The following is a 16,207-nucleotide window of genomic DNA, read 5'->3' as shown; positions in this document are numbered from 1 at the left end:
ATGTAATAGATAATCCCACTAACCCTACCAGCACCTTTGTTTCTAACTCTTATCTCCTTCTCTCATCCATCCATCATCTATAAAGTTCTTGTCAATCTCCTGAACTTAAAACTCTTGAATACTTCACCCTCCCAATTCATTTACAAAATAAATACAAACTTTCTTTCCTTTTCTGTACCCTGCCTCTCTTCCTATATCTTTTATATTCCAGCCACAATGAAAGCTTGCCCTTCTGTATATAGGACATGTTCTCACTCTGAACTTCTACACAGGCTACTTCCCCAAGGCACCTGTATAACTCTTGCTCAGAGGAGTCCCTGAGAGCTTATGGGAGCCCGTTTAGGATCTAGACTACAGATGCTTTGAGGCAGGGATTCCAGATACTTCTCTGCCCCAGGACAAAGTATTCAGCACATAGTAATTATGTAATATTTCCAGTATCATGGATAGATGCATTTGAAAATACTTCGTAAACTTTAGGAGCTCTGGTGGTATCATGCCTAAGGCACCTGACTGCTAACCAGAAGGCTGGTGGTTCAAATCCATTAGCCACTCCTTGAAAGGAAGGTTGGGCAATCTACTTCCATACAGATACTGCGTCGAAACCCGAGGAGGAGTCACTATGAGTCAGATCCGACTCTATGGCAGTGAGTTTGGGGTTTTGTTTGGTTTTGTAAACTTTAAGGCAAAAAATGAAAGGTAGTAATATTAATTTTCATAAGTATTTCTTCATTCTTTCCCTAAAAACTTAAGCCTTCATCCAAGGGCTCCACTGCACTTAGTAAGAAGACAGGAGTATTTGATAACTTAGTTTACAAAGTTTTTGGTAAGGTATCAAATTTCCTGTTGCCAGTACACAAGCTTAAGACTCAGAAAAGCCAAGCAATCATTCTAGCTGCCCAGAGTTTAGGCCATGCAGGCCAATATGCACTTGATCCAGACTCTTCATTCATTACTTGATTCTGGTCTGGCCTACTCCCACACCATTTCTCCTTGCCTTGCTCCCCTAAGACCCAGGCTCCCCGTCAAATGCTGTCAACAACCTTAGCAATAACATCAGCTTGGTCAATTTCAAAATTCTAAGCTCCACTTTGGGACAAAACATCATAAAGGTATTTTTGATCATGATACACCAAACGATCCATGTAACACAAGTACATTGGGATATCTAAGTTACTTGCACTGTAATATGTCCTAATGATTAAACTCACCTAAAAGAGAAATACTCTGAAGTTTCTTTCTTTTTATTTATTTATTTGAAATATTCTTAAACTTAAGAATAACTTGATCCAAATTCTCACTACCTCAGAACAGAATAAATCTGGTACTTGAACTACCAGTGACATTCATAGAAGCCTATACCTTTCAGGGCAGAATTACAAATGCCAAATCAACAACTTCCTTTGAAAAACTACTATATTTGATTACTTAATCATAAATAACCAAACAAACTCTCTTGCTATTAAGGAGGGGGGTTCTTATTTTCACACTGCATCTACTCAAAATTCTAAAATTCCCTCCTCTTCTTACTCCAAGTATTCTTCCAATTTTAACACACACAGCTCAATTTACACTAATAAACAGCTTCATATGGTGAAATTGTTAAATCTAATGAGTACTCTCAGAAAATACCAACTATGAAATATTTCCTATATAGAAATTGTGAACCAGAAATTTATATTATCTCCATCTGCTTGAGTGTAGAAATTATGGCCAAGATCTGAAACTAGCAAAGAACAGAAAAGACAGCAAAGAACAGAGAAGACAGCTTTATAAACACTAATAAAACTGGCCATGCACTGTGAGAACTTAAGGAAAGCTTTACACTAATGACAAAAATAAATGAAGGTTACCTCAGAGCAAGATTTTGCTTGCTTGGGAACCAGGCTTCCATTATTCTCAGAAGACTTTCGTTTTACAGCTCCAATTCTTGTAGAATTACCTGAAATATTTAAGAGTAGGTAAGTTGGCCTCCCTGTTTCTCTTAATGTGAGAAGAAGAAAGGAAAAAAAAGGAAGAAGAAAAACGTATTTTAATCAAATAATATATCTTACCACATGTCACAAAGTTATCATGTATAACTTCAACATGAATCAATGATGGATCGACAATTTTCAGTGCCGGAATCTTAAAAATAAATTTAAAAAATACTGGAAAATTAAAAGGTGCTTGGGAACATACTGAAAAGTATCTCTTTTAATATGGTGGTTATTTATTTCATTGCTCTAATATTTTAGTATAAAATAAAAAAAAATATTTATTTAGCTCCTACAGATATCCCTTTTATAATTATCCTTCCCTCTCAAGTTAGCTTACATGCAATTATCATCATCTTTACCTCCTCACAGTTGACTTGAAGAGTTTTGGATGTTGGGTTTCCATTTACGATGGTTGCTGAAAACCACTGAGTAGATGGGTCCAAGCTATAAATTTTTACTTCTGAGCCAACTAAGTTTTTGTCACCTTAAACAAACAAACAAAAAAATCCTTAGAGAAAAATTTGCATTGTCTCCCAATAGCACCATTATCCAGGACAAGTTTTTTTTTAAATTAAAAAAAAAAAAAAATTGTAGTATAAAGTAAACATTAAAAAATATTGCTATACGATAATGGTGGCACAACATGAAAAATGTCATCAATGTCCCTGAGCTATAAATGTGGAAGTTGTTATGCTGGTGAATGTCTTGTTGTGCATGTTTTCACCACAACAAAAGGAATTAAAAAAAAGGAAAAAATAATACTGCTATATAGACATATGAGAAGACAGACATTGCAGCAAAGCTAACAGAAAATTGAAACTTTATTTTGAAGCACCATTTTCCTACTGATTTATCTCAAGAGTGGTGATATGTTTATTTATTCTAGCTTGTTGTATCAGATCAAGTAGTATCAGATGACTCATGAAACCTAACTCATCGTCCTGTGTAGAGTTTTTAAAGGAAGCAAATTCAGAAACCCCAAAAGAACTTCTAGGTCAGATAAAACACTTGTGTGTGTGAAATTAACCAAACAATTCAATACTAGTAAATGAGAAAGTCAGGATTACCAAATTAATGCTTATCAATTTTATAGATGAAATTCCAATTTATCAAGTTTCATACCAAAAATAGTCGAACTTTTTAAATATCTATTTTACTTATATAGTTTCATATTATTTCTGAACTTTCGAACTTCAGAGGTTTTAGAATACATTAATAAAGTCCTTTAGTCATCGAGTTGCATGGGAAAAGCAGGAATTTCTAAAAATTTTTTAAATTAAGTGAAGAAATAAGTTAGAAATGTCAATGAGAAAATGAGTGAAAAGGGCTAAAACTTAAGAATTTTACAATCTAACCATTGGTCAACTTATAAATATTACTAATAGATAATTCACATACCTTGTAAAAGATGACTTTCATCCAAATGTTTCATAATCAAAGCTTGAAATTCTTTGCTGACATTCTGATTATCCGTAAGGGAAAGTCGAAGATTATTTACATCCTGAAAAATAAAAAATATCATTAATTGTGAAACTAATAAATAAGAATTTTTCAAATTCCAATGGATATTTAAATCAGTTTAATCAGAAGGGTTAAACTAGTGTCACCTAGCCATTTGATGCTAACAAACCACTGTAACATCAATGAACTAGAAAGATCAAAAAGTAAGAAACCCTCAAGATCACAGTTTGGAAGACTGATGTGAAAGAGCTAAGAGGGTGGGAAATACTAAGAGTGGCTTAAAGTGTAATTTTAATCTTGACGTAACTATAGTAACCAACCAAACTACTGATCAATCCAAGTATAAAATACAGTATTCCAAATGGAGATTGAAGAGAGAGCAGATGCAAATCCAAAGGGTAAAAAACACATGGAAGCATACAGATAAAATACACAAGAGACAAATCCATATTGTCAACCCACTGAAATGGTTGTTTTTACAAAACAAATTATTTCACGAAGATTCATTTAACCTAAATAGTATTCAAGATTCATTCTTCTTTACAAAAGGCTAAGAGGGGGATCAAACAGAAAACATGAATGGATAGACTAAGTCTTCAGAAAGGCAGTTTTTCTCAATATTCAATTCTTGGCAGAGCTCCATTCTTGGCACTAGTCCATAATCTTCTGGCTTTGTGTGCACACCCAGTTATGATAAATGCATATGGAAAATCTCAATAGGAACAACCTGCCAAACCCAAACTCTAGCAGGGCAAAGAAAAAACAGGGCTACACATAGTGATCCTTCCAATAACAGGCCTTCATGCCTATCTGTCACTCAACTGGATAAATAGCAACCAAGAATGTTTCATTCATTCTTCCCACTGTGAAGGATAACTAGTCTTTTAGAGAGGGAATGTGCTAGAAAAATATGTTTCTTTAGTCAAGAAATATTAGACCTAAACTAGGGCTTCCAAAAGAACTCCTCAATAATAATTACCAGAATGGCTCACTTGGGGTTGTATGGAGTTTCTTGGATATTTATTGCTACTGAAATTAAAAAAAAAAAAAAAAAAACACATATATTCTCTAACTCCTACTACACAATGAAACAGCACGTTAATGGAAAGAGCCACAAAGAGCTCTTCAATAAAGTAGACTAATTCTAGTCTGCCTAGGAGAGTTTTAGGACTTATCAAAAGTGCCAGATAATTGACCTGGATACCTGTAGTAGTTAAGGATGTGTGCCAACTTGGCTGGGCAGTGGCTTTAAGTGGTTGGCAGCTGGATGCAGTTATTCTCCATGATGAGACTGGAATCAGGTCTAGGGTGGAATCTGCTATGAACAGCTAATTAGTTGCCTTCGGGGGTGTGGCCTGTTTCCAATATATATGGGGAAGCTTTGAGAAAGGTCTCTAGCTTTTTGGCACATTTGGATTTGTGCTGACTGCTGACCTTGGCACCGTGCCATTCTACCTGTCAATTCTGGGTTCCTCAGCAGCCAAACAGCTGTCTGAGTTAGGAGACATCTCTAGCTCCATCAGTGGGCCTGGAATAAGAGGTAGAGCTGAAGCCCAAGGCTGAGGGGCCTTCACCCAGCCCCTAGAGCTGGCAGCCATTCTGAATTTGGGACTTCTAACCTCCTAAACTGTTTGTTATTAGGTGTCATCAAGTTGGCTCTGACTCATAGTGACTGTGTTAGGCTGGGTTCTCTAGAGAAGTAAAACCAGTAAAGCTTATATATACACATAAAGAGAAATTTATCTTAGAAAAATGGCCCAGACACTAATAGAAGCTGGCAAATCCTAAGTTCTTGGATCAAACGCCAACCAGAGGCTTTTCCCGACTCACGTAGCTGCAGGGGCTGACGAACTCAAGGTTGGCAGGAAGTATACTGGCTGTTGACTCCACTGAATGATGAATCCAAGATCTCCAGGCTGAATGGTGGATTGTTCACCCATGGACAGTTGTAGGCAGCACAACAGGATCCCAATCCACAGAAGAGTGTCTCTTTTCCCAGGATGTCCATAAATATATTCGAAGCAGGCCACACTCCTAGGGAAACTCCCTTTCAACAGATTGGCTGCTCAAAACATATAAATCCCATCTCATCATGGGAATAACCCACATCACAATTGCTTAACCCACACAGAATTGTGGTCCAGCCAAGCTGACACACAGCTCCAACTATCACAGTGATCCTATATACAACAGAATGTAACAATGCCCAGTCCTGTGCCAGCCTCACAATACTATACATGAGCCTATCATTGCAGCCACTGTATCAATCCATCTCCTTAAGGGCCTTCCCCTTTTTCATTGATCCTATACTTTACTAAGCATGATATGTTAAGCCATCCATTTGTTGTATTTCTGTTATAGCAGCACTACAGAACCAATATAATACCTTGTGGTTTTTTTAACTAAGGATAAGGTAATTGAGCCAAATTCAACCCTAAAGACAGACCTTAAGTTTCAATCCCAGCTTCTGCATATGCCAAATGATATTTAGGGTAAGCATCCTACTGGGGTGGGTAATTGCATCCCCCAATCCTCCCAGGCTTTCAGAAATCATCCATATCTCTAAGAGAAGATCCTAAGGTATTGAACACTCCGACCACACTATTATTATCAATAAAGATCAAGAGCATACATTGCACTACCTCTAAATTATTTTTACATTAATAACAAAGCGAGCTTATGTTGTTAGGTGCTGTTAAGTCCATTCTGACTCACAGCAACCCTATGAACAACTCAGCGTGGTCCTACATCATTTTCACAACCATTGCTATGTTTGAGCCCATTGTTGCAGCCTGCCAAAGGGGCAGGGGAGGCCATATCTTCTGACCTCCTCTAACCACATAACAGGAAGACAGAATCACCATCAGTAGTCCAAGGCCTATTCCTGCTAGGCCAGACATGCTGCTTCCCTCCAGCCCTTTCACCAACCCTGACACCAACCATTTCTCCCACAGCACTCCCCACCTTTCTACTGGGTTCAATAAATTCACTGTAGTAGCCACACAGAACTCACAGATTATGGGGTTTATTAGGGAAGCTGTTGTTGTTGCTGTTATGTGCCATCAAGTCAGCCCCAACTCATAGCGACCCCTCCTTGGGTTGCCGAGGCAGTATCACTACGGAAGTAGATTACCCAGTCTTCCTTCCGAGGAGTGGCTAGTGGGTTTGAACCTCCAGCCTTCTGGTTAGCAGTCAAGTGCCTTAGGCACTATGCTACCAGAGCTCCTTATTAGGGAAGCACCAGGTTACAATTCAAGTTCAGGAAAAATGCTCAGTCTCTCTCAGGCCGCCATCTCTCAGCCAACAGTCTCTCACAGTCTCTCTCCCAGCAGTGCATGTCCCTTGGTGTCTTTCTCAGCAGTGTGTCAGGAGCGCATTTCTCTCGGGAGCATTTCTCTCAGCAGCATGTCCTTCTCAGCCAGCTGTCAGAGAGAGACTTCTGCCTCTAGGAAGCCTCCTTTTGAGCCTGGCAGAGCGGCCAAACTAACCAATCATAACACCAGAATTCTAAGCACCTGAGAGAGCGAACTTTCCAGAACATTACTTTGTGCTGCTCCCAACAGAAATACTCCAGGTGGATGATTTTAACAATCAGGAGCTACTCAGTTTCTCAGAGCAAATTCCACCATGGAGTTTACAAAGACTTATGGCTAGAAAAGCCATACCAGGTAATTTACTACAATGCACAGCCACTGCATCAGTCCATCTCATTGAGGGTCTTCCTCTTTTTCACTGACCTTCTACTCTACCAAGCATAATGTACTCCTGGTTCTGGTCCCTCCTGATAGCATGTCCAAAGCACATGAATACAAAGTCTCACCATTTTTGCTTCTAATGAGCATTCTCCTATATTTCTTCTAGGACAGATTGGTTCATTCTTCTGGCGGTCCAGGGTATATTCAATATTCTTCACCAGCATCACAGTTCAAAAGCATCAATTCTTCATTGGTCCTCCTTATTCATTGTCCAGCTTTTACATATGCACATGAGGTGAATGAAAGTATCATGGCTGGGGTCAGGCACATCTTAGTCCTTAAAGTGACATCTTTGCCTTTGAACACTTTAAATAGGTCTTTTGCAGCAGATTTGCCAATGCACTATGTCACTTGATTTCATGACTGCTGTTTCCATAGGCAAATTGATTGTGATCCAAGTAAAATAGCAGCTTTACCACACTAAAATCCCAGTGCATATCTTTTTTTATGTCAAAAAGACAGCTCCCTGAGAACAAACAAAAACTTACTGATCTAGATTTTTTCATTCTCAAGAAACTAAGATTTGTACCTTAACTGAAAAACCTGGGACACATGAAATATGTAAATCTAAAAAATAATTGCTTAGAAGTAAACATTACTTTTATCAGTAAAGTAATATAAACACATTTCCCTGCATGTTCCTTGGTCTTTAAGGTAGGAAAAAACCTACCCTAAGGTCATAATGTCACTAAGAGTATGTGGACCATACCCCAATACTGTCAGAGAGGGTGGCACCAAAATGATCACAGGGTCCACAGCAGTGGCAGCAGGATTAGCACTGCAGGTGAAGGGGCTGCCAAGGCAGTTGCATCACTAGGGCTGGTGTCATTCATCACCTAGTGTAGGAGCTTGTCACATATACATCCACACCCCACAGGGTGGTTCATCAGCTGGCCTTGCCAATAGGTAGAAGGTGGGGTGGGGGAAAGGTGACACCATGAGTTTCTGCCTGGGTGATACCAACTCTAGTAATGTCGCTGCTTAAAGTATACCTTTTAAGGTAGGCAAAATATCAAGATGCCTAACATATGAACCAAAAAACCACACTGCCATCAAGTTGATTCTGACTCATAGCAACCCCCACCGGGCTTCCAAGCCAATAAATCTTTACAGAAGTACACTGTCCCATCTTCCTTCCACAGAGAGGCTGGTGGGTTTGAACCACCAACCTTCTGCTTAGCAGTCAAATGCCTTAAGCACCACTAACATATGATGCAAACCTGCATTAAAAATTAACTAAGGAGCTCTGGTGGCATAGGGCTTAAGGCATGTGACTGCTAATCAGAAGGGTGGCAGTTCAAACCCACCAGCCACTCCTCAGAAGGAAGACTAGGCCATCTACTTCTGCAGAGATACTGCCTTGGAAACCTAAGGAGGGGTCACTATGAGTCGAGATCAACTTGACAGCAGTGAGCTTGGTTTGGTTTGGTTTTTTAAGTAAAAGCATCCTCCTCTATTCCATTTATTTATATATTATAAAAGGAAGATCAGACTGAGAACTTGTTTTCACTCCTTCCAGGATATGAAAGTAAAAGTGAGACTTTCTAATAGAGAGAAAGTCAGTGTTTTAGATTTTCTAATATGGGCCCAGCATTGGCAATGACCATTGACCTAAGCTGCTTTTAGCAGACAATTTTAATTGTTCTAAATGGCACAGAAACAAGTCAGGTCAATCTCTAAAGACACAAAATAGAAACAGGTAAAGGGGATTAGTAAGCTTCATAAATGACTTCTAAAAGATGAATGCAATTGTAAGACTAACATTATTTCCAGGGTAGTGATCTGGAGATAAATTCATCTGTGTGTTCTTGCCACCTTCCCTCTCAATATTTTCATAATAGGAAGGAGAAAAAAATCACAAATGAGCAAGCAAAACCCAAGAGGCTAAATGTTGTGAAGAAGGTGAAAGTTATAGAAGTTAATTAAAAATAACAACAGATATAAACATGGATGGTGCCTATCACTGTTGTTAGGTACCATCAATTCACACTCACAGTGACCCTACAGGAAAGGAGACCAGCCACAGGGTTTACTAGGCTATAATCTTTATAGAAGCAGATCATCACATCTTTCACTTGTGTGAATCTGAACCACCCTTATGGTTAGCAGCCAAGTGCTTAACCATTGTCCCACCAGAGCTCCTTTCAGATGCAGATATAGACAAAGAGATAGGTATTTTGTTTTACCTGTATAGGCTTCAAAAGGTCTTTAGAAAGAAACACTCTTTGCTGATCTCCTAGAAAGCGAACAGAAGTTATGGATCCCAAACCAGCTTTGTCCAACAGAGGTTTGTACATCTGAAACAAACAAAAGAAAGTGTTCTTGACCTCCCAACTCATGTCAATATAATTCTGAAAGTAGAGACTGGCAATTTTCCACACACACGGAAAATGATAATGCCATTAAGTATTTTATTTACTGCAAGAATCTCAATAATTATTTATGCAACCACAAAAAGTTTACACAATTTCTATCTGAATCCAATAATTTTAAACTACAATAAAACTGTAATACTTATAGATAAATAATTGAAAATAATTCTACTAGAAAAAAAAAAATAGTTTTAAAAATGAAAGGACTTTAGTGACCAACTCTTGCCCTTTTATTTTATCAAAAAGGAAATCAAAATCCAGATTTACCAAAGGATGTGTCCAAAGTCAGATAATAAGTTAGCCCAAAAGTTGGAAATGCACTGTCACACAAATGATCATTATGTAGTCTGTGCTGGTGTGCGTCAGGGAAATTATATAAATGGAAGTAATTAGACAAAGAACAATAACATTTTGATGATTACTTGCTACTACACCATTATTCTCCAGCTCAAGGGTTGGCAAATTTTTTTGTAAAAGGCTACAAGGTAAGTATTTTAGACTTCGCATGCTGCTAAACGGTGTGTCACAACTACTTAACTCTGCTGCTACAGCATAAATTCTGTAGACAATATATAAATGAACGGATATAGCTATGTTCACATAAAACTTTACAAGTCAGTTGGCCACAGGCCATAGTTTACCAACCTATGATCTAGAAGACAGGATAAATAAATCTTTAAGAGACTATGCACTGCAAATGACAACTATGGTAAATGTAACATGTACAATTCTGCAACAATCATAATGCTGTTGTTGTTGTTATGTGCTGCGGAGTCGGACTTGACTCATAGCAACCCCTCCTTGGGTTTCCGAGGCAGTCACTATGGAGCTCTGGTAGCATGGTGCCTAAGGCACTTGACTGCTAACCAGAAGGCTGGCGGTTCAAACCCACCAGCCACTCCTCGGAAAGAAGATGGGGCAATCTACTTCCATAGTGATACTACCTTGGGAACCCAAGGAGGGGTCGCTATGAGTCGGGTGTGACTCCACGACACATAACAACAACAATCACTATGGCAGGAGATTGCCCCATCTTCCTTCCAAGGAGTGGCTGGTGGGTTGGAACCGCGAGCCTTCTAGTTAGCAGTTAAATGCCTCAGGCACTACACCACCAGAGCTCCCTACTTTATTAAGAGCTAAAATGTCCTGTATGTTCATGAGTCCAAAATATCACCAAATCACATAAGGAAAAAAAACCCTGAGCTGGAGAATAAACAGTAACACCGGTGAGGAGTGTGCTCCTTATAATAATTGTCCAAATTATTATTATTATTATTATTAAAGATGGTTGCTCACATCCTTATCTCCAACTGCCTTCCTGAGAATTCTCAAACTCAACAGGTTAGATACTGAACTTTAGTCTTAATTTCCCCTAAAAAACCCACTGTCATTGAGTCAATTCCAACAGTGACATCCATTGAGTTTTGAAGGCTGTTAATCTTTACAGAAGTAAATTGCTTCATGTTCCTCCCATGGAGTAGGCTGGTGGGTTTTGAACTGCTGACCTTCTGGTTAGCACCAAATGCCTTGTAATTTCCCCCACCAAATGCCTTGTAATTTCCCCCACCAAATGCCTTGTAATTTCCCCCATGCTGACCTATTTCTATGACTGAAAACCAGGGCTTTGAACCAGTTTGAACTGGTCAGTTACGGCTGACACAATGAAATTGGAATTGTAAATGCAGTTGTACCAGAATGATTAATGGAACAGGAAAAATTACAGGCTGAAGCCCTGGAATGAGAAACTCGGAAGGGACAACTTGTAAGTTAGCCCTTTCAGAAGCCTAATGCAGGAAACTGGATTATTGCCAGGACTGTGGAGAGCAACATACATTCAAAGCAGTGCAGCCAGCTGCCATTTTTGAGCCAGGCACCATTGCTTACAACTCTGCCAATCAAGAGAGCTGGTTACAATGCAACACTGCCCTTGTTTCCTAAGACGGAGATTAAGTTTTTAGCAGGGCACCAGCCCATAATTTTTTCTGTTCCATTTGTCATTCCAGTATACCCACATTTTATAAATTTGGGTCCATTCCAGTTTCACTTTGTCAGCCCTGACTGAACTGGGAAGAACCAATTTGAAGCCTTGCTGAAAAGAGCACTGTTCCTATCCCACACATCAATAAAAACATTAACAATTATCTCTGATTTTCTTCTAACTGGTCCACCTTCCCAAATCTAAACTTTATCAAATCATCCATTCGAGATGTCATCATATATTGGAATGCTTCCTATTGTCAAACACTATACTAGAAGTTCAGTCAGAGGCATTTGCAAGAAATATATTAAGTATTATGAGTACATAGAGAAGGGCACTCATCTCTGAGGAGGGAAAATAGTGGAGCAAGAAATTCTCAACCAAAAAAAAAAATGAAGATGAAGAGAAGGGAGGGGAGTGCTAAAAGTACAAATGAATAGAACTTAAACTGCAGTGTTTGTTGGACTCTAAGCTATCTGGTATGACTGGAACTTAAAAAGCAAGATAAGGTAGTTGCTGAGAGATAAGGCTGGAGAAATAAGCAGCTGCCAAATGATGAAGGGAATCAATTCCCCAAATTATTCTGGAATCTGCAATCTATGGGAAGACCCTGAAGGAAGGGTTTTAAATGATGCCATTCTGACAGATACACAGGGCCTGAGACCAGAAAAACACAAGGGAGATTTACCATAAGGCTTTTGGAGCATTAGAATCAAGAGGTAAGAGCCTGAATAAGGGGATGCTGGTGGCACTAAAATAATAATACATAAGAATCAAATGTATTTAGGAAACAGCAATCATAAGTCTTTGTAACACACAGGTAAAGAATAGTGATCAATAGGGAAAAGTGTGACAACATCAACTGAGATGAGAATAGAGGATGAAATGCAGGTCCAAATCTTTTTGAGGGGGAGAAGGAAGAACCTGATGAGGTCAGTTTTAAACATACTGAGTTTGAGACACCTGAGACATTCCAGGGAAGCTAGATATGGAAATTAGAAGTACAGGGCAGAGACCAGATCTATAGATATACATCCTAGGAGTCACTGACATATAGATCTAGGTATACAGATACATGGTTTCCCAAAAATTTATGCAAGAAAAAAGTGTGTATGTGTATTTTTCTGAACTGTTGAAAAAAAATATATATGTAAACAGCAAATTACAACTTTAACCACAATGCTACATAACTCAAAAACCTCACCCATGGGCAAAATCTTAACTGTGCTTGCACAGCATGTAAGGCCCCTTACAATCTGGTTAGAATTTTCATTCATCCTCCTGGTCCTTCCAACAATCCCAATCTGACCCTTCCTCCTTCAAACTCCAGCTCAAGACATCTCCTTTCTTCTGTGCCATACTTAAGATGAGGATATAGTATAATCATATGGTGATTTACAGTATCTTTAAGGCCAAGGCATAGTATGAGTCATAGGGAACCTTAGAAATCATGAGACCAAGACAAGAAACCTTTACTGGGGCCAGGCAATAGGTGGCACTTAGCTCTAGCACACTGTTGTGGTAAGGAACTGCCACAAGGCCCAGCTCTGTCATGTCTTGCAGTTTTTTCAAGAGAAACTGGAAATCCAAATTTTTCAGGTGTAGTTTCCACATTTAATAGAAGTTGGCAACAAATTCAAAATTTCCTAAACTTTAAAACAGATCATATGTTTGCATGACTGCTGAACTCTGACCTGTGAACCATACATTCCCCACATTACCTCCATCTCCGTTTTACAAGTGAAGAAACAAAACAAAGTCAAAGGACTGTCCCAGAGTCACAGAGCTCCTAGTAAGGCTGGGAGGAGATTCCAAGTGTACTTCTAATTCTTCCACATTGACACACATTTACTATTATTCCTCAGAAGGCTGGATACAAGCATTGCATATATACGACCTTGTTTCCTCCATAATGGATGAAATACCCTCTTTTTATGAGTTCAATAAGCCTTAAGAGGAGTTTTACTCACAATAGCAGGCCACTGAACAATTTGTTCAGAAATCTCTGGAGACTTTCGTTCAGCCAAAACCAAGTTATGTTCTACTAAAAATGCTCTCCTTAGAAGGCTGTAGACTTCTACCCATCTTCTCTTCCTCCAAGACTCCCCATCAAACTCCACACACACCTAGAAAAATAAACAGAACAGAAAAAAAGCAATTAAAAAAAATAATGGCACATAACAACAACAAACATTAAAAATCTTTTTTCTGAATGTTCCATCCCCTTTGCCACTCCCTTACTTCACTTCACAATCCACAATAAATGTAACTTGACATGGATAAAGCTTTATTTCCCAAACCACTTTGGGAACCAAAAGTCAAGGGCTCTTGAGGCCAGTCTCTGTGCCAAAGTAACCTCTGGGAAGCATACAAACCAAACTCAAAAGATTTTCATGTATTTAATTAGACATCTGAGCTTTGGGAGTTAGAAAACACAGATCTGAAATCCAAAAGTAGTACTTATCACATTGCATTGGAATTCTACATAGACTTTGTCTGTGGGATTAAGATAACCACATCACCATCACCTGCTTTAATTCCTTTGGTATTAGGAATTAGGATTTAACACAAGATCTAATACAGGGCACATCCTCAATATCCCTTTGAGGTAAATGAGCTGAAAAATTTACCTCAGTTTGGAGTCTAAGACTATGATGCTATTTACTAAATACAGAAACAAATAATTGATAACTGATCCCAGAGTTTTTCAGAACTACCTCTACCATCTTATATGAAAATCAAACTACCCTTGAAATATAATTTTTAAAGTAATTGTTAAATTTTCTGCTTCTGCTCTATAAAATTTCTTTCAGTGCTAAGGTTACATCCTTTACAACATAGTATAAATATTTCAAGACTCAAAAAATTCAGTGAGAAGTCCAAAGGGTCTGTCTTTAGTATCAACACAGAAATAAGAACTGCTCCTAAAAATCAACTAAGTGTACCAAACCATTTTAGCTTCCTTAACCCAATAAGCTATCACTTTAGTCTAAATCCTCTTTAAAAGTTTTTGAATTTTAATTGATACATTCTATGCAAAAATTGCCATTATTATTTGTTTTTAAATTCCTCATACTAAAGAGTTCACTAATTTCTGGATTTCAAAGAAATGATAAATCAATCAACACTGTTAATAATTTTACAGACATCAATCATATCTCTCTTTTCAACCGCTGGTTTACTAACTAGTTAACTTCCATTCATCTCTCAGAAGCCAGCTCAAAAATTCTTTCCACAAAGAAGCCTTCCCTTACCAAAGAGCTTGTCTCTCAATAGAGGTCCCCTTGATAATTATACACTCAAAACTTCCCCAGTCTTACAACTACTATTACTCTAAAATCAATGAAATTCAGGATCCATCCTACTCAAGAATAAAGCATGCATCCCTAACTTCCCAGGCAATGATATCCTTCTCTAGGAAATGGTCCCTCCTGATAACTTGTCCAACATCTTACCATCCTCATTTCTAAGGAGCATTCTGGCCCCACAGCTTCCAAGATGTACCTTAGTCCTCAAAGTGACAACTTTGCTTTTTATTAGCACTTTAAAGAGGTCTTCTGCAGATTTGCCCAAAGCAATATGTCAGTTGATTTCTTGACTGCTTCCATGATCACTGACTGTAGATCCAAGAAAATGAAATTCTTGACAACTTCAATCTTTTCTGTATTTATTACGATGTTGCTTATTTGGCCCAGTTGTGAGGATTCTTGTTTTCTCTATGTTGACATATAATCCATACTGAAGACTGTAGTCTTTGATCTTCATTAATAAACATTACAAGTCCCTTCGCTTTCAGCAAGCTAAGTTGTGCTAGCTGCATCTTGTAGGTTGTTAGTAAGTCGTCTTCTTCTTCTTCATATAGTTCAGTTTCTCAGACTATTTGCTCAGCACAGAGACTGAATAATTATGGTGGAAGTATACAACCCTGACACAAATCCTTCCTGATTTTAAACTACTCAGTCCCTGTTGGTCAATGTACAGGTTCCTCATGAGCACAATTAAGTGTCCTGGAATTCCCATTCTTTGCAATGTTATCCATAATTTGTTATGATCCACAAAGCTCAATGCCTTTGCATAGTCGATAAAACATCTTTCTGGTATTCTTTGCTTTCAGCCAAGATCCATGACATCAGCAACAATCTCTCTCTTTTCATACCACCTTCTGAATCTAGTTTGCATTTCTGGCAGTTTCCTGTTGATGTAATGTTATAACCATTTTTAAATTATCTTCAGTAAAACTTTACTTGCATGAGGTATTAACAATATTGCTTGATAATTTCTGCATTCTATTAGGTAACTTTTCTTTGCAATGGGCACAAATATGGTTCTTATGTAGATTGTTGGCCAGATAGCTGTCTTTCAAATTTCTTGACATAGACAAATGAACACTTCCAGCATTGCATCATTTGTCAAAACATCTCAGTGGATATTCTGTCAATTCCCAGAGCCTTGTTTTCCCACGAATCCGTCAGTGCAGCTTGGATTTCTTCTTTTAGTATCATGAGTTCTTGATCATACACTACCTCAAGAAATGGGTGACAAGGGGACATCAAGCTCAATTGGCATAATATACTATACAAAACATTGTTCCACCTCCTACTTTGGTGAGTAGCGACTGGGATCTTAAAAGCTAGCAAGCTGCCATCTAGATGCAACGATGGG

At 38.4% G+C, this 16,207-nt stretch overlaps 1 protein-coding gene across 1 annotated transcript in view; it reads right to left on the bottom strand.

Moving 5' to 3' along the window:
- KDM3A (lysine demethylase 3A) overlaps nucleotides 1–16,207 on the bottom strand; it is a 62,484-nt gene that overhangs the window by 36,003 nt on the left and 10,274 nt on the right. Inside the window, exons 2-7 of the mRNA XM_007954085.2 lie at nucleotides 13,516–13,671; nucleotides 9,382–9,492; nucleotides 3,378–3,480; nucleotides 2,339–2,463; nucleotides 2,055–2,127; nucleotides 1,854–1,942 (exon numbers count right to left, since the gene is read on the bottom strand). Of these exons, the coding sequence (XP_007952276.1) occupies nucleotides 1,854–1,942; nucleotides 2,055–2,127; nucleotides 2,339–2,463; nucleotides 3,378–3,480; nucleotides 9,382–9,492; nucleotides 13,516–13,671 (657 nt within the window). The remainder of the gene's footprint in view (nucleotides 1–1,853; nucleotides 1,943–2,054; nucleotides 2,128–2,338; nucleotides 2,464–3,377; nucleotides 3,481–9,381; nucleotides 9,493–13,515; nucleotides 13,672–16,207) is intronic.

This window comes from Orycteropus afer, unplaced genomic scaffold (assembly GCF_000298275.1).
Source record: "Orycteropus afer afer isolate SDZICR_OR568_19922 unplaced genomic scaffold, OryAfe1.0 scaffold00431, whole genome shotgun sequence".
NCBI lineage: Eukaryota > Metazoa > Chordata > Mammalia > Tubulidentata > Orycteropodidae > Orycteropus > Orycteropus afer.
The sequence above is the reverse complement of the archived record's forward strand: the minus strand, read 5'-3'. Positions and strand labels throughout refer to the sequence as shown.